This window comes from Lycium barbarum, chromosome 11, assembly GCF_019175385.1.
Source record: "Lycium barbarum isolate Lr01 chromosome 11, ASM1917538v2, whole genome shotgun sequence".
Taxonomy (NCBI): Eukaryota; Viridiplantae; Streptophyta; class Magnoliopsida; order Solanales; family Solanaceae; genus Lycium; species Lycium barbarum.
The window spans coordinates 35,883,516-35,908,381 of NC_083347.1; the positions used below are offsets into that span (position 1 = coordinate 35,883,516).

Consider the following 24,866-nt stretch of genomic DNA (forward strand, 5'->3'; position numbering starts at 1 on the left):
TTTAACGGTGAATTAGGACACCTAGAGGTTAACTAAGGCAAAGTTAAAACTAAACCTCTGTTAATAGTCTGTTTAACCAATGTGATTCTGAGTAAGGGTTCTATATTATCCTAAAGGGAAGGGGTTAGGCATCCTTTAGAATCCGTTTAACTACGGTTATCCGGTCAAACTTAGGTTAATTAATTAATGCTAAAGAAGGTACTTTGAATTTTAAGAAAAGGGGGGCTAGGAAAGGTTGTTAAGGTTTTAAAGAAGATATAAGAATATTACTTAAAATCAGATTTAGGGAAAATATAATAATTTGTATAAAAGAAAACTTTAAATAATTTTAACATAAGAACTTAAAACTAGGGAACTAACTATTGGTTTCTCCTTTAATTTAACTATCCGTTACTACTAACATCATCCCCACTAATCTGCTAGGATTCATCTAATATTAAGAAAACGAAACAAGGCAAAGCATTAGTCATTCAATACCAAAGCAAAATGCTCAACGGAGCATAAAATAGAGGAGGAGAGGAATTAAATGGATCGGCCCATTTCAGGCCAATTGTTGTGCATTGTTGTTGCGGTTATGGGCCTCGGCCCAAAATCATTTTACACAACTGATGGGGCTGACTCGATAGAGTGTTTCGTTGGGCTTTGGCCCAACATCGAATGCGGAAGAAGATGAGTTCCTCGGACTCGCACGCGGTGGTCATGCATAAAAACAAAAGAAAAAAGATTAGTATGTAATCGATAAATGTGGATAACGATAGACACAGAACATACTACATAGATCTACTTGCTGACAGATTAATACTTCAAACAAATAAAGATCAAAGTTCAAGCCGCTCTGAACTACACTACTACACTTGAATCACATACATAATGGGATAAGGACTAGCGGCGAAATATGCAAGAAACTAACAATTCAAACTACCTTAAAACATTAACACGAAACATGGAGGCAAACCATTTAAGCGGCTAACATGAGATCATACTGTTGAATACTTGATCGACAACCCATAATCTTTGGAATAAGTTTGTCCACTTAAACTAAACTCATTTTTTAAACTTATATGGAGTATTAAGAAAATCCATAAACTATTCGTGCTTCGCAGGAAAAGGCCAAGATTCGGCTAGAGCCACTATGGAACAAGATTAATTCATGCTAAAACTCAACGAATAAACCATAACTAAAAATGCTGGAACTAAAACAGGAAACTGAACTGCACAGAACATGGTTTAAACTGTATAAAAATGAATTAACCATACGCGGAAGCATATCTAGCTAAACATGACTCGAACTTAGCCTATAAACACACAACCACGCATTAAACCGTTAAAACTGAAATCCACTAAAGGAAGTGTAGCTCACATACTTAAGCAAACCAAACTCTATTATCATACTTAAACATGCTTAATCGCACAAATAAACCAGCCCAGGCTTATCTATCAAACTAAAATAGCTTACCTAACACGCTTGAATCACAGAACAATAACTAAATAACACAGGGCAGCAGAAAATACAGCAGAAATAAAAAAAGGGAATGGAGAATTACCTTCTTCGGGTGCAGCAAAGTGGGGCAGGGCTTCGATATCCGCTCGAACACTTTTAAACTCAATATCCAGAAGTAAACAAGACTGCTAAGATTAAAATTTTTTGCTTAAGGGATTTTTAGCGACAAAACGCAAGCTTTCAATTTCTGTGGAATTCAGGCTAAAGGACTCAATTTTTAGGGGGTTTTGTGCGGCTGAGAACTTAGTTCTTGGGGAATTTCATGAAAAATCTCCAGGTTCTTGGGGGTTTTCACTAATCCGAAACTCCTCCCTCTTTCCAATCTCTCCCCTTTCTTTATAGTTGTTTGAAGGAAGCGAGAGAGGGAAAAGCGTGGGGAACAAGGGTAGTGGAAATGGCAGAAGACGTGGGGGAACAGGAAGGAGTGGGGTGACAGTGGCGCGGGGACAGGCGAAAGTGGAGGGGCGGAGAGGAGCATGGATGGAGGGAGAAGGGAAATGGAGGCAACGTGGGGGAGCAGAGGAGAACAGAGAGAAAGGGGCGAGGGGTGTGCGGCTCAAGAAGAAATGGAACCCTAGTGGTTCCTTTTCTTAAACAGCGGGTCGGGTCGGGTTGGTTTGGATTAGCGGACTGGGTATTGGGTTTAAAAGAATGGGCTGAGTGGATGAAAATGTGGGCTAGGAATAAATGTGGGCCGATTTTATGAATTGACCTGAAAATAGTATGAGTTGATTGGGCTACTACATTTAAACAAAAGACCAATTAAAATTACTTAATATAAAATGTGCAATTATTAATACTCGGATAATAAATTATATGCCGTCATAATAGCAGTGCAATAATATTTGAAATTCAACAGTAAGTAAATGTTGTTATTTAATTATGCGATGATAAATGCGATGCGTGTGCGTAAGACGGTAAAAAATGCTGAAATGATAATTGTGATAATCCTAGCAATAATAATAATAGTAACAAAATGATGATGATAATAATAATAATAATAATAATAATAATAATAATAATAATAATAATAATAATAATAATAATAATAATAATAATAGTAATAATAATAATGGTAATAATAATAATGGTAGTAATGACGGTAGTAAAAGATAATGACAGGATAATGAAATGCCGGTATTAATAAAAGCTAATTATAGTAAAAATGCGAATAATTATTTCTTAAAAGTTGCCAAAATATTAGAAGCGAAAAATAGGTATTTTGGAGAAAAGGTGGGACAAAATTGGGTGTCAACAGATCCTATTGTCTTTTAACTCATAAGTTTTGAGATTTTCAATGAGCTCATCCATGGTCAGTGTTTGCAAGTCCTTGGCTTTACAGATAGCATTAACTTTTCTTTCCCAAGAAGCAGGCAACACACTTAGTATTTTACACACAAGCTTGTTTGTTGGAATGATTTCACCAAGGGAATGCAGTTCATTGATTATTGAGGTGAACCTAGTGTCCATATCCTGAATGGACTCACCATCTTTCATCTTGAAGAGTTCATACTCTGTGGTAAGCATGTCTATCTTGGACTGCATCACTTGCTATTTCCCTCATGAGCAGCTTGAAGAGCATCCCAGATCTCCTTTGCAGATTGGCATGACAGATACGATTGTACTCATCTGGTCTAATACCGTAAATAAGAATTTTCTTTGTTTTGTAATTCTTTTTTACAGCCTTTCCATCAGCTTCATTGTACTCCTTCCTAGTCTTTGGATCTATTTTGACACTGGCCGGATCCGTCTTCATAGGAACATGAGGACCATCTAAGATGATGTCCCACAACTCAGAGTCCTTTTGATGAGATAGTCATGCATCCTTGTCTTCCACCACCCATAATATTTTCCACTGAATCTTGGTGGTCTTGTGCTAGATTCTCTTTCTCTACGTTTGGTGCAGCAGCCATGAGAAATATCCTTTCTAGGTGTTAACCTTTTAGAAAGAACCTTCTCTGATACTAATTGTTAGAATATACGAGTCTACCAAACAGTGTAGAGAACCACGTTCTCTAACTGTTCCCTTAAGTAAAATGAAAAGTAAATAACACAAGATATTTACGTGAAAAACTCCTTGCTCAAGGGATTAAAAACCATGACCTACAGCAGTAGGATTTTCTCAACTTCACTGTAAATGAGCAACTTCAGATTACAACCTATTGAGACCTAGGAATTAAACTCTTAATCCCTTCCCCTTACAATAACTCTATTGCAAGACCTTTTACAATGACTCTATTGCAAAGAACACACCTTGACTAACTCTAGCCAAGTGAACAAACTCATAATGGTTGTAGATTTGTCCTACTATTACACTTCTTGAAAGCCGTGTAGGAATACAAGTTAAGAACAAAAGACAAAGACTCAGCAAATCTAGGACTTAAGATATCTTCAGTGGTTGGGAACTGATCCTTCTGTTTGTTGGAGCTTTGTTCTTGAGAGCACCTTGAGAGGCGGCTGCTTGCACTTGAGATATATGTGATTTTCTGATTTGTAGGTATTGGGTTAAACCTAGTAACATGGTGTTTATATATGAGAGAGCATGTGAGATGTGAAAAGGACATTTCATTGTTTGCTTTGGCCTCTAGCAAAATACATTTGTGTTGCTGCATTGCTGCCAGTCGGTACAGTGCAGCAGCTTTTACAGCTGTAGAGTTGATTGTACGATGGCAAGGGGAACTGATCACATCTGGTTCCTATCTATTCCCTCATTTGTTCCCTCTGTAAACATATCTGGTTCCTCTATGGACATAACCTGCAGCTGTGTTACTGTACTGCTGCCAGTTGGTACGGTCTCTACAACTGTTTGGTACGGTCTCAGCAACTTTACAGCTGTAGAGTTGACAAAGCAATGGCTAGGACCTGATCGCATCTAGTTCCTCATCTGGTCCCTCTAAAGACATACCTGGTTCCTTGAGTAGGTTTGTAAAATCATCAAAACACGAAGTAGCATAACTTATCAAGTAGTTTAACAGGACAACAAAGAAAGAAAGAAAAATAAATGACCATCTCCAGCAACCCAATCTAAGGCACTAGTTAAACGAAATTATCTTGTTTTACAAGGGTCAGCCAAACTCTCTTACCTCAGGTATGCAAATCCTCTTTTTGTCATCATCTGTACTAATAGATAGAACAGTACGGATGGCAGGGGAGATTACTGAAGGAGTGCTATATTTGCTAAAATATCAATTGACACATATATCAGATTCAATCTTAAGTCAGATGTGAAGAAGTAGGTTAAATGAGAAACTGAAACATCTCACTCACTTGATGAGTTTAAGCAGCACCGAAAGAACATCCGCCTCATGGAAGGCATCAACAACCTCACTCTAGCTTACATCATCAACAAAATCGCATTTTTCCACACCCCAAATACTACTACTGTTACTGAAGGACAAATCTAATGTACTAGTAAGGAAGAAAGCGCCTTGCATGCATTACTTAGCACCTCTTTATCATCATTTACATAGACAAGGTTACAAAAAGCTTTAATTGCTGGTCTCACCTGACAATCGAATTGTAATTAGTAATGTAAAGCATCCATTAAGTTCGCAATATCGTTGCATCACATAATTGCAGGCCTAGCTAAAAACTTTTCAACAGTCATTAACTGACCTTATTAAAAAGAGGTTGTATTATGCCTCCACAAAACTTTGATATAGTCAAAAAGTGTTTTCTCATCATTGAAACATTGGTAGTGTCCAACTTATTCAGCAAAGTATCCAAAGCCCCATGCCGAAAAGCATAATTACGATTTACAGGGTGGGAAGCAACTTTTCGCAGTTTCTCTACAGCCTATAGTTGGACAAAAAATATAATTTGTCTGCTAATAAACATAGTTACAGTCTATACAACACAGGGGTCTGCCAATTTTAAAACATACCTTCTCACAAACACTATATGTGTCCAGAAGGTTTAAAAGAACTTGCATCAGCTCATGCTTAATCACCAAATCAGGTTGCCTCGAGTAGCGTGATGATATAATGTGTATGAGAGTTCCAGCAGCTTCAGATTTTGAATGCAAAACAATAATGATATAGGAAGTGTGAAGCTACAAGCATAAGATAGTATATAAGTAATCAATACATCACTCTCTACCTGGAGCTCTTGTGAATCTGTTGTTCGTATAATATTTTCAAGTAGAGGAACAACATCAAAAGATTCTAAAACATCTTTTACTTCAATTACAAAATTTGTGAATAAAAATTTGCACGTAAGTGATATGCAAGTTGAATAAAATTAGCTGGAGCAGTCTTATTCATATCTTCGGAGAACAGTTGTCCTAGTTGTTTAATCCCCAACAGCTGCATATTGCTTTCAGTAGACTCAAGAAGAGAAACCATTGATTGAAGATCTAACTGTAAACCAACAATTTAGTCACCACATTCAGCCTATAGTTTGGTAACAAAATACAATCGGCCTGTTAATCAACATTGCTTCAGTCTATACAACATAAGGGGTCTAAAGCACACTAGATCAACCTCCTGACGCTTTTTTCTAAATTTTTGCTTAGGTTCAGGCAGGTATTGGAATCTTTTAGTAGCATCGCAGGTACCAGAATCACTATCCTGAGAAGCGGCAAGCTATGAACGCAAAACCATAAAGATAAAACTGTGAAGCTACAACCACAATACGCTAAAAAATGCACAAAAAAGTCACTCTCTACCTAGATCTGCAGTGAGTATTCTCTCTAGAAGTTGAACAAAATCAGAATATACATCTTCTACAATACGACTCAATTCTGTGAATAAAAAATTGCACGTAAATGATATGCAAGTTGAATAAAATAAGTAGAAAAGAAGTCGGAGTCATACTGTCAGAGTGCATTTGTTTGTATTCTTTGGTTGCTGACTGCTGCAGATTGCTAGGCAAAACACGGGCAACCATTGACGGAAGATCTAACTGTAAACCAACAAATCAGTTACCATCAAAAACCACATTCAACCTATAGTTGGAAAAAAATACAATCAGCCAATTTTAAAACTCACCATATCACTATCCAAGAGCTTTTGAAGTAATGGCGACTGCTTAGAATCATTGTCTGTGAGAACCCGAGCAGCTTCACCCTATGAACGCAAAACCATTAAGATAAATCAAGTGCGAAGCTACAACCACATACAAATATAGAATAAAGTAATCATGACGTCACTCTCTACCTGGAGCTGCAGACAACATTTTCTTTCTACGGCAAGTTGACGAACAAAACCATAAGATATATCGTCTACACAAGGAATCCATTCTGCGAATAAAAATTTTGCACATAAGTGAATATGCAAATCAAAATAAAATTAGCAGAAAAGAAGCTGGAGCAGGTTTAGTCATACTGTCTGAGAGCAATTTTTGGAATTCTTTGACCGCAAACTGCCGCAGAGAGCTACCACCACCAAAATTACTGTCGGTAATAGAATCATTGTTTGTCTGTGAACACAAAATCATAAGGATAAAGCAAGTGTGAAGCTACAACCACAATACACTAAGAGCTTGTTTGGATGGTCATTACCTATTGTATTGTTAGCTTAAATACAATAGTTTTTTTTATTGTTACTCAAATTTTATTGTATCGTACCGTATCATATCGTTAGATCAATCACTATGTAACAACGAAAGATCCCATTTTAAGTAATGATTGATTTGATGTGATCGTGTGGTTACCTTTATCCTACTTTTCTTGGAGATTTATCCTCCAAATTGATGACGTGTGACATTATGTAACAACAAAAAACGATACGATCTATCCAAATTTGTATTCATCAAAACAATACAGTACGATACAATACAACACAATGCAGTATAAGAAGATACATTATGAAAGCATGCGTAACAGCCATCCAAACAGAGTGTAAAGAAGTAATCAATACAACCCTGGCTTCTAAGAATACAAAAGACTTAACACATGGCTCCAGTATTCCAATCAAATAGCCAAATGGGCATGCACAATATACAAATAAAAACAAGAACCAAATCGAGAAAAACAACAATACATTTAAAAAAAAAAAACCACTGTCTCGCTCTGATCTACTGGCTTCCTCTTTCTGATATAAGTCTCTATGTTTTCCCGTTTAGACATTAAAAACTGCAAAAAGGATATTAATAGGTAGTAAGTACTACAGAAAGATTATAAATCTAACAGAAAAGGAAGAAAAGAAAAAGAAAGACTATTAACACTAAAACGGTTAGCAACGATGAATTATACAACTAGAATTCTTACGTGAAATCGTTTCACGAAACTCAGAGATGCAACAATTGAGTATTGCGGGAGTGTTTGAAGGCCCGGGGGAACGCATGCAGTGTTTGAATTATAGAAAATAAACATCCAATTTATGTGGCACAATTCAGATTTCGAATTCAAATTTCTAAATTTTGACCATGAATTCTTTAAGTTTTCTGGAATTAAATATATATAATTGAAAAAATCGTACAAAAAATATTATAAATTACAATAATTAACAACTTAAATTATTTAAAAGATGCATAAGAAAATCTCGGTCAAAGAAAAGCTTGGTTAATTCTCGAAATACGAAAGGTGTCACATAAATTGGACGGAGAGAGTAATAAATTAGGAAAAGGATGGTAACCTACTTAAAATTTTGGTCATTAAATTCTTCCTTGTTCAATTAGGTAAGAAGTCCTAACATTTAGAATTTTAGAATTGATTAGCATTTTTAAAATATATAATTTATTTTGGTTTTGGTTTTAGTTTTGGTTTGATTTCGTCTATATGGTTGTTTCTGATTTGGTATATGTTTTGGTTGGGTTTAGTTTACATAAATACCAAGTCACGGTGAATTACCGATAATGCAACCATTGTAGAGTCCAACTAAAAATCTAATATTAAATATTTAAATTTTTATTTTTCTATAAATTAAAATATTATCTACCCGAGAATAAACTCTTAATATTCAATATTAATTTAAAAAATTGGAGCCTCAAATTTTTGAAGAAGCCTCCCCTCGAGCCATTCCTGACCGTCAGAAGGTGTGGGGGTGTGGGGGGGAGGGGGGGGGAGGAATTGTAGTCTTTATGCATACTAAAATTGCTCAATTTAAGGTCGAGTACTTCAATTGCTGTTGTAACAGTGGCTTGGTGGATATACCCAGCCCCTAAGTTGCTTGGTGCGGCACTCTGTCGACGCGAGGTGGGTGTGGGTATGAAATTTGTACCGTATTTAATCAACCGGTGTTGATACTTTGACCAAAATCGACGGAGAAAATCGGGAAAGATATAACATTTTTATAATCAAAACAAAAGCTAGGGTAAAATTAAAAAAAAAAAATAGCTTGTATATAGAAACTTCTATGTCAGGTCTTTTCCTTTTATCTCCTTATTGGGTTCCCCACCTAATCAATATTTTCTCCTCGGAATACCTTGTAAGTTTTCTATATTCTCATAATTTAGACATATAACTCTATTTTTAGATATTTCGATTATTTCTAACCGAATCCTCGCACCCATACCCGTACCAAGATTCGTCGTACCCGTGAAGCTTACAGTTTAGACCATGAAAAATCCAGCCTCTACATCCGCACCCGTGTCCGACACCGACACCCGAGTCCGAGCAACTTAGTTCAGCCCAACCTCAACATAAATTATCGAGATAATCATATCTTTAACCTCTGGGCTCTAACTCCCTCAGGATTTGTGTGCGTTGTCTATGATATTGACATAACCAAATTACCAAATTTTAAGATCATAGATCTGGTGAATTTTTATAAGCAATCCTACGTTATGATTCTTCATTGAAACTGTCTACCACTATTTAGTAGGAAGTTGTAGGATAAGTTAGTTCTAGAGCAGTTATAACATACCGACTTTAAAAAGAAATATATTGGAGGATCCTTTGTGATGAAAATTTGGATTAGTAACTGTTTTCATTCCTTAAAGTTGTTTCAGGACAGTAGCTCCAGAAGGCTTTCTTTGCCATGTCAAATATACTAGTCGCATAAAGAGGCGACAAATAATGGGCAATTCATGTTCTGTTAATTAAAAATCCTTTTTGCACCTTCTGCTAAACTTTAGGAATAAAAGAAAAAAGAAATAGGAAGTGCCACAGAGCATGATGACTACCTAATGACTACCTTCTTCTTTAGATGTGAAACAACAGAAGGATATTACTTCAACAAATATAAAATACATCCAAGGTAATCAGGCAACTAAATGAGATGCTTCACAATCTATTGTTGACACCCAATTTTATCCCGCTTTTCTTTCAAACTAGGAGGTTAGCACGGGCCCAACACCAAAAAAGTCCAAATTAAAGCAATAGTTAATCGGTACATATAGTTTTCCGTCTATGCGAACCACAAGCTCTCGATATAGCTTCTGATTTTTGTAAAGGAAGAAACTTACAAAATAATGCAATTAGCATGTTGTTATAAGCAAGGATAGAAAGTTCAATAGTTAAAACTAAAGTTTGACCAAAACACTCATAGAGCTGCAATTAAAATAAGCTACATTCAACCCAAGAAAAGAAGATAGAGTTACATGCCATGAGATGTTGTGCAGGAAGTGTGAAGCTAAAATACTACAGAATGTTGTTTTTTCATCGATCCAACAGAGGTACACTATTAACTTAAAAGAGCAGCAAGAACATCGATAGTAACATTAGCACCTACTTGTCATCTAAGTTGCTCGGAATCTTCGAAAGTGTTGCCGTACCCGTGTCGGAACCTTCAAAAATACACTATTTTTGAAGGATCCGACACGCACCCGACGACATTTTCGAAGAGTCCGAGTAACTTTCCCCTTTTGCTGTAGAAGTTTAATCTTGAATAATATTTGCCTCTTCTCTAACAAATAAGATAAAGATAATTGGATAGATGTGCACTTGAGGCCTCAATAGGATAGCTGAGCACTACTTCATGGTTGTAGTCTTCTTTGATGTACACAGCAGTAAGTCAAGTTTCTATGGGGTACCCATGACGACAAACTATCATTGTTCTCAAGGCAGTACGACATGCCCAGTGCTACCCTTATATGTATCTCCCAATCCAAATGTTCATCTTACTTTACAGCAAGATTCAAGAATTAGAGATCTTGCCTATCATAATGGAACACGGAAAGAGCTGAGACAATTTAAATAAAGTAGTCATTGTGAATACAATGAAAAAAATTAAAAATACGTTAAGAATGTAGGAGTTTCAAACTGTAATCACACAAAAACCAAATACGTGTATTTTTATGCAAAAAAAAAAAAAAAAAAGTTATTTTTATGCTAATTCACCAAAGACCTTGATCAATTGTGTTTCTTTAGTTCCATGCAAGAGTGGTATTTCATTACACCACAGATGTGGTATCTCGAAAGTGTGGTTTTTCATAACATTGGAAGGAGAAACATCCAGCATAAACATTACATATTTAATATTGCAACAAAGGATAGTTTCTTCTTACATGGCAAGCAAAATGTTACTAACAAAAAGAGCAGAGAAAGCAACTCAGCTTACATTGCAATCAACCTAGCTCAAGTCAAATTTCAAAAACCTCATCAGACAGAGGATGGTATTAAACTATACACCTCTTCACCATTCCAAATGATATTAAAGGTAGTTGTTGGTTTTAAATCTTTCGAAATGCACAGTGGAAGGGCTCTTATAAACATAATAATTAAGCTGCTCATTTTCTAAAAAATTGAGTGAAGCAACGAAGGTTTGTCTAAATTTGGATCAAACTGTTCTGTGTGTTTAACCAACATTACTAAAGAATTACTAACTTCCAAAGAATCGACCTCTATGCAGTGATGTCACTTGATGCCATGTTCAAATGCTAGCAACTGTATTTTTTTTAAAAGGAAGAGAAAGATAGGCTGCCCAATTTATAGATCAAAGTTGGTCAGTACATAACTTGGTATTTGTTATTATTTTTGGTATATATAGATCTCACGCAAGATAGCCAATTAGGAGGTATCAGTTTACCGCTTTACAAATTTCTTCACCCTCATTTGATGACGATCTTAAAGATGCTGAAATTTGCCTTTAGCAGTTCCATAGGCTCTCATCACATTCACTTCCTTCAAGTTAAGCACCTTCCTACTGCCCTACAACCCAAAAGAATAGGGTCTAATTTTCTATATCAGTGGGAAATCTCTGCCAAATTTTTTTGCTAGAATACTTTTCAATCTGTCTCCATGATGGAAACCAATTGTAATTCCCAAACAGACACAAGAAAGGAAAGATGTATTACATAAACAATCCCTCATCTAGCTTTCATTAATCACACTGTTAGCTGTTGGAGAAAATCAAAGGCACAGAGAAGAGCAATAAACAAAATAAAAGAGAGATGAACAAATATTTTGCAGACATCGAAGACGTACCTGAAGTTCGATTCACAAGCCCAAATCAATTTGGAGAAAAGCACATGCAGCTACTTTTTGTAGTAAGAGATAGAGGATTAGAAAGAACCATAAAATCAAAGTAGCACGGAGGAAAGTGAAGAAGTGAAGTGGAAGCCAAATGTCTCCCCCCCCCCCCCCCCCCCCCCTAAAGCTCGGAAGTCATCGATAGAGTAGTGAAGCAAAGAAACAATTAGGACATGTAATAAAGAAGAATCTTCATTTGAAGCATACAAAGACTTATTAATATTGAAATTTGTTACTTTTTACAGTTATTACACGTAGACGAATAATTAACCATTTGGGGGTGGAATAAAGCTTTACATTTTCAACAACTATAACTGGATTCTTTTATATCTAACAGAATTCCGTATTTTTAAGAGGCCAACTATACATTACTCAAATTCTTTTTGTAAGAAATAAATAAAGAAGAAAAATCAAATTTACGTGTAATTTCTCCCTTAAATCCTAAAAGCAGCTGAAGTTTTAAGTAACAGGAATAATAGAGCAAATTGCATCGCAAAAATGTATTTTAAACTTTCAACTAAACTACAAATTTTGGTGATATTTAAGTAATCAAGCTACAACAAGTATTTGTTGACTTAAACGGTCGACTTATTCACAAGTGAGCTTCAGATCTACCTAATGAAGCTAGTATAAACTTTTCATAAACACTAGTTTTAGCATACGTGTGTTGCACGTGTGTATCGCGTCAATATATTTACATGTATTCACTTTTTTCTTATTTAAAATATACTTTAAAGTTTGAGTTTACAGTACGTACATGCATGTATAGTTGATCAAGTTTGACAATGAATTTGAGATAATTGTTGTTATAATTACTATTTGACATATAAAATTAATTATCTGGAAGAATTATGCGGTAAAAAGTCATTAATAGAAAACGTGCTACATGCAAGAGATTTTTGGAGAAATTAACCATAAAATGCATCATAATTAGTCTCTTAAGAATTTTCAAGTAAGCTGTAAAATTTCAATACTATTTTCTTACATTAGTATTTATGAGATAAGTTAATTTTAAAGCGGTTCAATGGTCCATAAACATTAAGGACCAAAATGTAAACGATAATAACAAACCCAAAGCACCAATTATTATTTTTATTAAATTACAATAAATTCGTGCAACAATCTAGATTTTTTATAATATTACCATAATTATGGCCTATGAGTTATCCGAAATTTCATTTAACACATTGGATGGAAATTATGTCACACTAAAAAATATAGGAAAATTAATATCTAAGATTCGCTTTTCGCTGCATTGCACAATATGCAATTTACCGAAAATACATATCTATACATAAAGTGGACCAATAAAAATAGCTTATTGAAGAATAGTATTACTCTAGAAAGATTAAAGTATGGAGATAAACAAAATAGATCGTGGAAGTGGGTGGAAGTCGCATACCTTAGCTTAATAGCTTGATGACGATTCAAGAGAATTTGTCTTGAGCAATTGATGTAAAAAAACACCGAACTTGTCCCAACTAATTATAAAATAATGATCATAATCGATCTCTTTGAATAACTGAAACTTAACAATTTCGTCTCACCTATTAGTATGAAAAAGAATCTACAATAATGAAGCTGGACAAATACAACTCATTCGAGAAAAATTAAACTATTAAAATAGAAAATAAACTTTAGAAGTAGGTTGAAGCCACATAACTTTGCCATATTTTGAATAATTTGTAACCCAATGCTTTATCAAATAAACATCAATAGCAAAAATTGGGACAATCAAACTCTATTGGTTTCACGGTAAATAATATAAAACAGATTACCTCTATAAATTGAAATTTCACTAATAACGAAAGTGTCATATTTGTTAAAACACACAACATCAAGAAAAAGGGACATGGAGATCAATATTATTAAAATATGAAGATAAAAAAAATAGATCGTGGGAAGTGGGTTGAAGTCACATACCTTAGCTTGATGGCTTGATGACGATTCAAGAGATTTTGTCTTGAGCAATTGATGTAAAAAAAAATTGAACCTGTCACAATTAATTATAAAATAATGATCATAATCGATCTCTTTGAATAATTGAAACTTAACAATTTCGTCTCACCTATTAGTATGAAAAAGATTCTGCAATAATGAAGCTCGACAAATACAACTCATTATGGAAAGATTAAAATATGAAAATAGAAAATAAACTTTAAAAGTAGGTTGAAGTCACATATCTTTCCATTTTTGAATAATTCGCAATCCAATAATAAGTTGGGACATTCAAACACTGTTAGTTTCACGATAAATAATGCTAAACATATTATCTCTATAATTTGGAATTTCACAAATAAAATACATCAACATAATAAGTTGGGACAATCAAACACTGTTGGTTTCACGGTAAATAATACAAAACAAATTATCTCTATAATTTGGAATTTCACAAATAAAGAAAGTGTCATATTTTTTTTAAAACACACAACATCAAGAAAAAAGGATATGGATCAATATTATATTATGCTTAAGGAATATATTTAAGTTAAAGGAAAATAAAAGTACCAAATTTACCTATACGGACTTAAGCAATGATTTAGTTGAAATTGTTCGTTTGGAAATTGCCCGAAAAGCTAATCATAGGTTCTTATCTCCATTGGAACAATAGGGCCGTTATACTCATTACTAAACTTGCTGAAGAGAGGAATCTGGGTTAAATTGTAATCTTTTATGCTCCATCATAGTAATCCGGTCTTCTGCATCCCATACAGACCAGTTGGGCTGAATACTTCCGTTATTCATTGTTAACAATCTGTACAAAAATAAAATTAAGTCAGATATGAAATTCTCCTCGTCCACAACATGAAAACAAAAAGATAGGGTAAAGAAAGGACACCGACCGAAAACTTGGAAAAAAATGTTATCAGTGCTATTAATGAAAGTTGTTAGAAAGTGGACTACTACCTCTATGATTACCCAAGAATCCCGTACACCCTCTTTCCTTAATCATCTCAATTCTTTCCCTGTTTTTTCAAACTAAAACCAAATTTACAACATCAACTATTCAACTTAGACATTAGTTTTAATTTATTACCCTATCTATACAATGACAATGAGTCCTAAACCTAAAAGGAACGGATGCACGCATTGTTATTTGTTTCCTTACGAATCAGTTATGTTAAATAGTTTAAATGGAAAAGGAGTTATTATACAATATTTAGTTGATTCTGAAGTGCTAAATTATTGGAAAATAATTAAATAACTATATAATTAAATTAATAATAATTTGAAAAAATAGTAAATGACAATTTTGTCTATTATTGAGTCTTTTAATGAGGGGCAAAAAGTTCAATCAATATTTCTAAGGCCCTTCGTGCTTTTAATATAGTATAGATTATAAGAAACTCTTACATACCTAAGCGAAAAACTTAAGCTTGGAGAATAACAGGTTCAAATGTTTCTTCAGATTGACTTGCAACCCGCGAACATCAATTCCTAGAGATTCAGCGAGACATGCTGCCATAGCTCTATTTACACACTTATAAAGTGTAGAACCTGCATATGGTAATGGAATTTTGACTCCAAGTGAATAACATTTTCAAAAGTCTTATGCACAATGAATTAAATAAAAGAAAGAAACATAGGTGTGATATATGAATACTCACCTAGAGTGTACTCAAATACTACTTCAACTGCCATAACAGCCCACATAGCATTCCATCCAACAACTTCACACAGAGGCCTCATGTAATAAAACACAGACACAAGGGAAAGAGCCAATCCTACTTTGAGGCAATGAACAACCTTTTTTTGGGGGAGAATTAGGTGCAAAAAATTGCCACAGACACAAGGGAAAGAGCCAATCCTACTTTGAGGCAATGAACAACCTTTTTTTGGGAGAATTAGGTGCAAAAAAATTGCCACCTAAGTGTATTGTTGAAATTTGTAGAATATGCAAAGCAAATGCTTTTGGTTTCTTTCACATATATGCCCTCAGCTTCTTCATTGCAATGTTATCTTACGACTAAGGAAAGAAAGCAAAGTTACTCTGGAAGCACTCTATCATTCAACTCCAGTTCTTGTTATTTCTTGCATTATGAAATTTGGGGTCTCTTGCATCTTGCACCAACATTTTTGAAGATTATGAGCCTCTGATGTTGGGCCCGTGCTCCAGTAATTGAAGAAAAGATAGTCACAGGCAACCGAGTAATGCACTTACCTTCAAGATAGAACAGAGGAACAGTTGAGACAGCTCTGTCATCCAAGAAGGCCAGCCTATTATGAGTATCCTCGACATCTGACACATGAAAATGTTCAAAAAATAAGTTAAACAACGTGAAAGTCACATCATCCCGAAAGAGTAATTGAAGAATGGAAAAGCAGAATACACCTACCACCAAGGTAAGAATGTAAGCCAGCCAAAGAGGTGTCATAAGTAAATTCACCAGATGCAGATGCTCCCCCCGAACTACGATAACTATGATCAGCAGCCAAGTAACAATAAAAAAACATCTCTTCATTGGTACTTTCAATAAAGAATTCTTAATTGATGGAGCAAGCAAAGAACAAAGTAGTTGTTCAAGATGGAGAACTTACTTTCTCTATAGCCCCTTTTCTTCAATCAATGCATGTACGGAATTGGTTAAAAGAATAACAAATGCCACAGAAATTTCAAGAATAGCTACAAAAAATCTGGTAATTAACTTCTCTGGGAGTCGGTAGTAATGAATTGACATCGCTACATCCCTAAAACAACACGGAACTGCACCCATCTCTAAACGTCGAGACATCTCAGATAACCCAGTCATTCCAAGTAGGCAGTAGAAAATTTCTAAACAGTACTGTAAAGTTCTCCGACAGAGGAGGGCATCCAATCTGCCAAAATAAACTTGGTCATAAAGAAAATAAACATTGATTCGAGAAAATTTACCTACCTATTCTAAAGAATAGTTAACTGTTTGGATAAAGTAAAAAAGTGCTTTTAGGCACTTGTTTTTAAAAAGCCAAAAGCTACAATTCCTAACTTATGGCTTATGCTTAAAATCCAATTAAAATAAGTCCATCCAAACGGGTTCTAAATTTTGCAGCCAATATCAAAATGTTAACCCGAGCATAGGCAAGCGTAAAAAAGAAATGCACAAATTTCTGAACAGAATTTCCTAAAAGGTCGAGACCTCAACTCCATAAAATAAACATTTTTGACTTCCCAAAAGCTCGAGGAAACAGGCTATGAAGGCAAAACAATAACCAAAATAAAATTGAAAAACAACACAATGTACTACCTCTTGATGAGCAGATCTTCTGCAACGTTCTGTCTGTCGAGCTAATCGAATCTTTTTTAACACATACCTATTAATTCAACATACCCCACAAAGAAATTCAAGAAACAAAATCAAAACTTACATCAAATTCAAATCCTTATAAGCATTCAAGTAAGAAAAAAATTACTTACTTCTTTCTTTCTTCAAGTTACTTCTTGCGATTAACTAAAATAGCAGCACCAAATGCTCCACGCCCAATTTCTTCCATGATCTCATAATGATCCTTTTTTTATTCAATTACTTACTAAAACACTCAAAAAAAAATCCAAGAAAAAATATGTAAATTTTTTAAAATCAGTCACAACATTTTCTTTATCAGTGAAAAAACTTAAGTTTTAATTTTTGCAGATCAATTCCAGAAAATAAAAAAAACTAACAACAACAACAACACTCTGAGTACCCATAAGCATAAAAGACATAAAGATGGCTTTTGGGTATTTGAGAAATCAAATGTTTGACTGAAACTTAAGTTTTAATTTTGGCAGTTCAATTCCAGGAAAAAAAAAAACAACACTCTGAGTACCCATAAGCACAAAACACATAAAGATTGATTTTTTATTCAAGAATAGGCTTTTGGGTATTTGAGAAATCAAATGTAGAAGAAAATTTTCATTAGGTGAAAGAAGAAAAGGGGTTGAATCCCTAAATAGTCAAAAGAAACGCCATCACTTATTTTTCCATTCTCTTCAGCTCCTCTTCGCCTTTTTGAAGACATAGCAACTTCAAAAATCTTCAACAGAGAAGTGAAAAGGAGAGAGAAGGACGACAGAGAGAGAAAGGGAAGAAAACATAATGGGCATGCCCAGAAGCTCCTAGATTAGAAGGCATGAATCATCAATTTGCCCTTTAAAATATCTGAAATCGCCAAAATACCCTTGTTCGTACCTTGTTCGTTCACCTCACTCCCATTCTATATAAGTAGAGATAGAGATTTAGAGGCCGTTTGGATTGGCTTATAAGTTGCTTATAAGCTGTTTTCAGTTTTTTTGAGTGTTTGACTGGTCAGTTTAAAGTTATTTTGTGCTTAACATAAGCTCAAAAAAATAATTGGGCTCATTTGACTTAGCTTATCTAAAGCAGCTTATAATCTGAAAACAGCTTATAAGCCAAAAAAAAATAAGTTAGACTACCCAACTTATTTTTTTTAGCTTATAAGTTGTTTGCAGCTTATAGGCATAAGCCCATCCAAACAGGCTCTTATTCTTTAGGACCCCTAACCCCCCGTTTGGATGGTGATTTCCCGTGGTTCATTAATGTATGGTTTTCTAGGAAATCATGTTTGTTTTCATTGTTTTTAAAATTATGTGGTATGATGTTGTAAACCCGTGGTTCATTCCATGGTTATATAACCATGAAAAGTCCCAATTTTTTAAACCGCGGATTTGGTGGTTTTTCTGTGGTTACGTATTTCATTTCTCCATTATACCCTCCACCCTCCACTCTCCACCCCACCCCCACCCTACCACTCACCCCGCACCCCCACCCCTGCCTCACGCTACCACTCACCCCCACCCACCCCTCGCCACTCATCCTAACCCCACCCCTGCCCTACCACCCACCCTCACCCCAACCACCACCCACTACCCCTCACCACCGCCCAACCCCATCCCACAACAACTCACCCCCACCCTCATCCCACACTACCCACCCCTCCACCACGCCTACCCACTACCCCTCACCACCACCCAACCCCAACCCCACAACCACTCACCCCCACCCTACTACCCACTACCCCCACTCTCATCTCACAATCACCCACCTCACACCACCCACCCCTCCCCCACCCACTACCTACTTATTTTTTAAAGTTCCTATTTTATTCTTTACCTCAGTTTTATTAATATATATAAATTATTTATAATTAAGAGTTAAGGATATTTTAGTAAACTTACAAGTTATTATACAGTACCATACATTCAAACCAAACAATACAAATGTTATTAAACCACAACAAACGATACAGTCTATCCAAACATTATATTCATTAATACAGTACAATACAATACAACACCATACTGTACCACACCATGCTGTACATTAATGAACCACGGGAAACAACCATCCAAACAGAGGGTAAGACCTTGACAACTTAAGAACGCTTATTCTTTATTTTATTACAATTAAGGATTTAAGGGCTTTTTAATGGGAAATTTAAGAAATATACAAGTTGGTCACTTACATTGCAAACGATAGCCCAAAAATTATATTACAAAAAATAGCCCAAAATATACAAACATATACAAACACTTATATCAACATATACAAACATATAAGAAGGCAGCGAGAGCGAGAAAGGTTTGGGTCATTTTTTGTAAGAATTAAAAAAATGGGTCAATTTTGATAGCATTGTTACCCCAATTAAGATACAATGCAATTTTCTCCTTTTAAAATCATTTGTTATACAATTAGGGGTCGTTTGGTTTAAGGACTCATTAGTCCCGGGATTATAATCCCGAGACTAATTTATCCCATCTATTGGAATTATTTTATACCATCTAAAAGATGGTATAAAATAATCCCAGTATAAGTGGGTTAAGAAGGTATAAGCTGAATTATGCCAGCACTAATTTTTATACCATGTTTGGTACAAGGTATAAATTTATCTCAGCACTAATTTATACCTTATACCAAACATGGTATAAAAATTAGTGCTGGCATAATCCAGCTTATACCTTAAACCAAACGACCCCTTAATATCCCCGTTATTCAACTGTGGTCATCGCTTATATATTATTATTGTTGTCATTTTAATATTATCATCATGGTCATTTCTTTTAACATTTTAATTTATTATCTTTCGCAAAAAGGCATTATTTTATTCAATCAAATGATATAATCTCTTTAATTTTATACTTTATAGATATTATCGCGTAATTCTTACCATATCATGTAATTTTTATTTTTATTATCTAAGCACTAGTGATTATATTTTAACATTAAATAAATATCTTAAGTACATATTAATATATAACTTTATTAAGGAGTGTCATTAATCTCAATTTAGGAGCTCAAAGAGATTGAAAGAAAAGGTTCGGCACTCAAGACCATATTTTCGGCCAACTAGCAGCCCAAAATTAACACAATTTAGCAGATACACGTCCAAAAGCGAGAGCTTATATTTACTTGTCCACCTTAAAAAGGAACACATCCGATTCGTCCATCTTAGAAAGGGATACATCTTCACTCGTCCACCTTAGAAAGGAACATGTCTTTACTCGTCCATCTTCAAAAGGGACATATACGACTCGTCCGTAAGGGACAAATATGACTTGCGCACCTTAAAAACGCACATATTTGTTCGTCCACCTTAATAACTTCGAGACTAATGTTACGTTTATATTGCATTTCTACTAATAAGTTTTTTTTCCAGATTTTGCAATATAAACAGTTCAAGGGGGACACGCTTAATTCAGAACATCCGAAGGATGGTATGATCTGGCCAAGGGGGCCACACTTAATTTAGAACATCCGAAGTACTTTATGATCAAGCCAAGGGGGCCACGCTTGATTGGAAATGTCCGAAGGGCGGTATGATTAGGTTATGGGGGCCACACTTAATTCAAAACATCCGAAGGACGGTATGATCCAGTCAAGGGGGCCACACTTGATTGGAAATGTTCGAAGAGCGGTAAGATCTTGCCAAGGGGACCACGTTTAATTTGAGATGTCCATAAAGAATTTGGCCCGGAAAGGAATATGAGCTACCTTTCCATAAACTTCTTTCTCGTCCTTGATTACAAAGCACCACCAATATAAAACTATCAAAAGAAATCGAACATGATTGTTGCAACTGTTCATTTCTGAATTTAAGGACGGTACCATTTGGTTATATTTACAAGGAAAGGGCTACAATTTCTAATGAAAAGGTGGCTACACTTTAAACACAAATTTGACCACTCTTTTAACCTCCAAATCAGCTATTTCTTTAAGACCAATTTGGGACCAGGCCGAAGAAGATAATCCGACCCGGTAACATTTTAAATCCCCAAAGACCAAAATCAGTCCCTAATTTCCATTTTTGGCTAAGAATCCTTTAACTAGTTTCCCTTGTCTCTCTTTTTTCTGTTTCCCAGTACAAAAAGATTCGGACTTCAAACCCCAATTCAATTCAACGAAGTTCCGGATTCAAATTCCTCGCACATAATCCTAGAAATTGGGGTTCTATATAAAGAACCCCATCTCTTAACACTTTCTACACCACAAAAACTCTGAGTTCCCTGAGGTAATTGCTTTCCCTTTGGCTTTTGTTCCTACCTTTTATATTTAATTCTGTGCTTATTAAATATGTTTTAGTTTCTTCCTTTCCTTTCCAGTACAATGTAGATTTAGTTCCTTTGTTGCTTTTTTATTATTATCTTAAGTTTAGGAAGAATACAATAACAACAACATATCCAGTATAATCCCACAAGTGAGGTCTGAGAGGGTAGTGTGTAACAGACCTTACCTCTATCTTGGGAAAGTAGAAAGGCTGTTTCCGTGAGAACAAGCAAAAACAATAGCAAGATAATAGTATAACCGAGGCTAAAGAAACAACATGTAGTTATAGAAATCCAAAAATAAGAAAGTACAAGAATAATGTGAAAAACTCCAGGAACGGAAAAGACGAGCGCCTAAATCCTCGACCTCCACACCCTCCTATCAAGGGTCATGTCCTCAGAGAGCTGAAGTTTAGGAAGAATGTGTAGTGAATTCCAGGATGGGAAGAACTTGTGATAATTTGGTGTAAAAGTATTGATCCGTTCTCTTTCTGGTTATGTTATGTTTGTTTTCAGAAGTAGTAAAACCTAACCTTGCTGGATGTAGTTAGCATTAGAATTCACTATGTATAAGCATCAACGATCCCTTGTGTTTCTGAAGTTTAGTTTATCTGGATTTTGAGTTGTAAATCAGTTCCTTTTATGTCAAATTGGGAATAATTCCCAAGTTTGAGTTTGGACTTGAGAGTTGAGTATTCTATAATGCTCTAATCCCCTGCCTTTGTTCCTTTATCAGATTAGTTCCAGTAAAAATGAATCGATCACTGTTTATGTGTGCTTGGGTTTATAATTAGTAATACAATTGATGTACTTTCCTAATCATTTGATAGTTCCAAAGCCAGAGCTACATTAAGTTGGGTTTATTCCACTAGAGCAGCCTTATTTGCAATACTGAATCCATGTTTCTCTTGAAATCTTTAAACTAATATGGTTGAATCCATTGCATGCCAGTTTTATTTTCTATTGTTAAGCATCAGTTGTATTTATGTTTGAAGATCTCTTTTTTCCAAGTGTTTAGATGACTAAATGCCAACCTTCTAAACTTTTTATTTAATTCATCTTGACTGCCTAAATATTGAAACAGTAGCTGATTTTGATTCTGTCCATGTTAAGGTTTCTGCCTAAGTAGTTTAAGTACAGTTTAGTTGTTCTTTTCTTGAAAGTTTCATATTATTTTCTTTTCAAAAACAAGTTGTGTTCAAATACAAGTCTCTTCCCAAATGCTTAGATATTCAAAAATGTCTTTCAAATACTGATTTAGGGGGACTAGACGTCCTCAGTTTTAAAAGGGGAACTTGTGGTTACATGTGTTTTCAAGTTATTAAAGCATAGTTAACTGATAGCCTTGTTTTAAGCATCTTGAATGAGAATCAGATCTTTTTCCCTTTTAGTTTTTTTTTTTTAATTTTTAGTATGGATCAGTTTCTGTTAAGCTGAAGTTAGTAATGGATTTAGTTAAAGTTTCTCTTAAGGTCCTCGTAAGCTTCTGTTGAGTCTCGATTAAAATGGGATTAGCCACAACTGGCCTCCTGTTTGTTTGTCTTTAAATTTTAACTCTGTACCGGTTTAAGTCAGTTCATGTATTCTCGTAACTTTGCACAAGTAAGCATAGGCCATTATGTTTCCAAATGAAATTGGTATTTCAAACCTTAAAGGGACTACTTGACTTAAAGTTGAGCAGCTCTTATCGAGTTCTCTTTTCTCAACTTCTCTTGTCATCTTTTAAAGTATGCTAGGGAGTTACTTTTGCTCAGATTCTCCAGTAAGGTGTTCGAACACATGTCTGAATTAAATCACATGTTTGGAGTTGCATAGTGTGTGTTAGTAGATCATTTCATCTATTTCTGGGACTGTTGAAACATGATGGATCTGTAATCTTTTCTTTATTTATTATGCATGGAACATCTGATCGGGTCCATTGGACTCTCTTCTCTCCACATATTCTATGTTGGGCTGAAAGCCCAACCAACTATTCTTTTGAGTCAACCCCATAGCATAAGCAAAAGCACACTATAAAGTATGATAGTTTAGTGTTAAAAATGCCTTTCGGAACTAGCTAGTCTTGCTCGTTTAACTTACTAGACTCAGTTATTTGAAAAAAATTAGCAAAGAGTAGAGGCTTAATGAGTGCTTTTCAGACTAGATAACATGCTGTTTAAGATTCAACAAGGTTTAGCCTTTTAACTCATATCATTAGCTCAATATGTGACGATTATAGGTTTTTGAAACCTAGATCTGAACTTAACCTTTCATAAATATATTATAAGTGATTATGGATTGAATAGGAAATCTATTCATATTCAAGGAGCTCTCATTGTGAAAATGATTTTAAGATAATCAGAAGCTATGAGATGAAGAAGCATGAAGCATTTTTTGCTGTTATAGCCATTTTCTGTTAAGTTACTAGAAGGCATTTAAAAATGTTTAAAATTTTGAAACTAGAATTACTTGTAACTTAAGAGTTCGCCAATATGCTGTACTCTATTTTGACCCGGTTAAAATAGGGTATAACACGAATTACTGTAGCTTTCATACTAAGGCTTTTGTTACCTGCCAACTAATATACTTATTGTTCCAATTTCATTATCAGGTTCAGACATCTTCAGAAGAAAGATTATCATTTATGATATAGAATCCCAATAATGCTGACATAGACGACACACAATTTTTTTTTGAGGCAGTGGAAACCTCAATAACAAACTCCAGGAGTGTCCTAAGTTGATCCAATATGGGGACACTCCTGTAGTATTGTTAATTGGGGTTTGACTGACATTCAAGAGAGGTTTGAACTGGGGAACTTCACGGTTATCAAAAACAAGACAAAGCCGCACAAAGTTTCAGGATGAGTCAATTTTAAATGATGATGACACTGTTTGGGAGAAGGAAGCTGATGGCTGTCATTTCAAAATTGTTTATTGATAGGTAATGAAGAAGAAAGTCATGCTGACAAAGATGGCATGGAGAAAGATGCAAGGAGGAGGTGAAAACATACCCTGGATGATGATCCTTTGACACAAGATGGCATTGAAATGAATGATAACTTGAACCTTGCATGTCCAGGGGATCTAATGGTGAACAACTACTTTTTAGCAGAGGATATATATGACAGTGCTCAAGGACTTGGTGACCAAATGGACATGCAGTTTACTGAAATATAAGTCAATTTTCTTACACACCAGTTGATGTTAACTTTTACCTGCTTTAAGCTTATTTATTGAAAAAAGAAAATTATATATTCACCTAAACAGCCTTGTCAGGAAAATTTATAATATATACACCTAAACAAGATTTAAATTAATGAAAAATGTGAAAAAAAATTGCCTACGTAAATCTCATGTCTAAATATGCTCATATGGATATTTGTAATTTTTTACCTGCCATCGATTTCTTTTATGCCGTTTACATGGATTCTCATGAGCATATGTTTATTTAGCAAAGGTTTTAAATTATGCTCTGCTTGTTTGAGTTCTTTATTGAGTTAACATTAGTTGCAT

The 24,866-nt window shown here is 34.9% G+C and overlaps 1 protein-coding gene and 1 long non-coding RNA gene across 34 annotated transcripts; one reads left to right on the top strand and one right to left on the bottom strand.

Moving 5' to 3' along the window:
• Positions 1–3,649: 3,649 nt before the first annotated feature.
• LOC132618992 (uncharacterized) lies at positions 3,650–17,966 on the bottom strand. Of its 33 annotated transcripts, none has more exons than XR_009574429.1 (13): positions 17,248–17,959; positions 17,078–17,144; positions 16,392–16,670; positions 16,190–16,272; positions 15,461–16,092; positions 15,211–15,350; positions 14,370–14,607; positions 11,410–13,845; positions 6,826–7,574; positions 6,658–6,740; positions 6,490–6,567; positions 6,316–6,403; positions 4,567–5,506 (listed from the first exon to the last, which is right to left on the bottom strand). XR_009574429.1 is itself a non-coding variant. In XM_060333986.1 (8 exons), the coding sequence occupies exons 4-8, from the start codon at positions 6,935–6,937 to the stop codon at positions 5,328–5,330; spliced, it is 582 nt and encodes a 193-aa protein (XP_060189969.1). In that variant the 5' UTR covers positions 6,938–7,574; positions 11,410–13,845; positions 14,370–14,607; positions 14,760–15,113; the 3' UTR covers positions 3,650–5,327. The 33 variants fall into 33 exon arrangements, 1 of the variants encoding a protein (XP_060189969.1); XR_009574430.1 differs by lacking the exon at positions 4,567–5,506 and adding an exon at positions 5,534–5,552; XR_009574448.1 differs by lacking the exon at positions 4,567–5,506 and having other exon boundaries at positions 5,580–6,403; positions 11,410–11,531; positions 13,255–13,845; positions 17,248–17,966.
• A 2,794-nt stretch (positions 17,967–20,760) lies between these two features.
• On the top strand, positions 20,761–24,702 carry LOC132618234 (uncharacterized). The gene is made up of 2 exons (XR_009574028.1): positions 20,761–21,338; positions 23,963–24,702. It is a non-coding gene; the product is annotated as an uncharacterized LOC132618234 (long non-coding RNA).
• Positions 24,703–24,866: the final 164 nt, after the last annotated feature.

Excerpts from the sequence above, each read along its gene's own strand:
- LOC132618992 (XM_060333986.1), bottom strand. The coding sequence starts at position 6,937 with ATGATTTTGTGTTCACAGACAAACAATGATTCTATTACCGACAGTAAT. Across the intron at positions 6,568-6,657 it reads AATGTTGTCTGCAGCTCCAG|GGTGAAGCTGCTCGGGTTCT; the intron begins GTAGAGAGTGAC and ends TTGCGTTCATAG. Across the intron at positions 6,400-6,489 it reads AGCTCTTGGATAGTGATATG|ATCTTCCGTCAATGGTTGCC; the intron begins GTGAGTTTTAAA and ends GTTTACAGTTAG.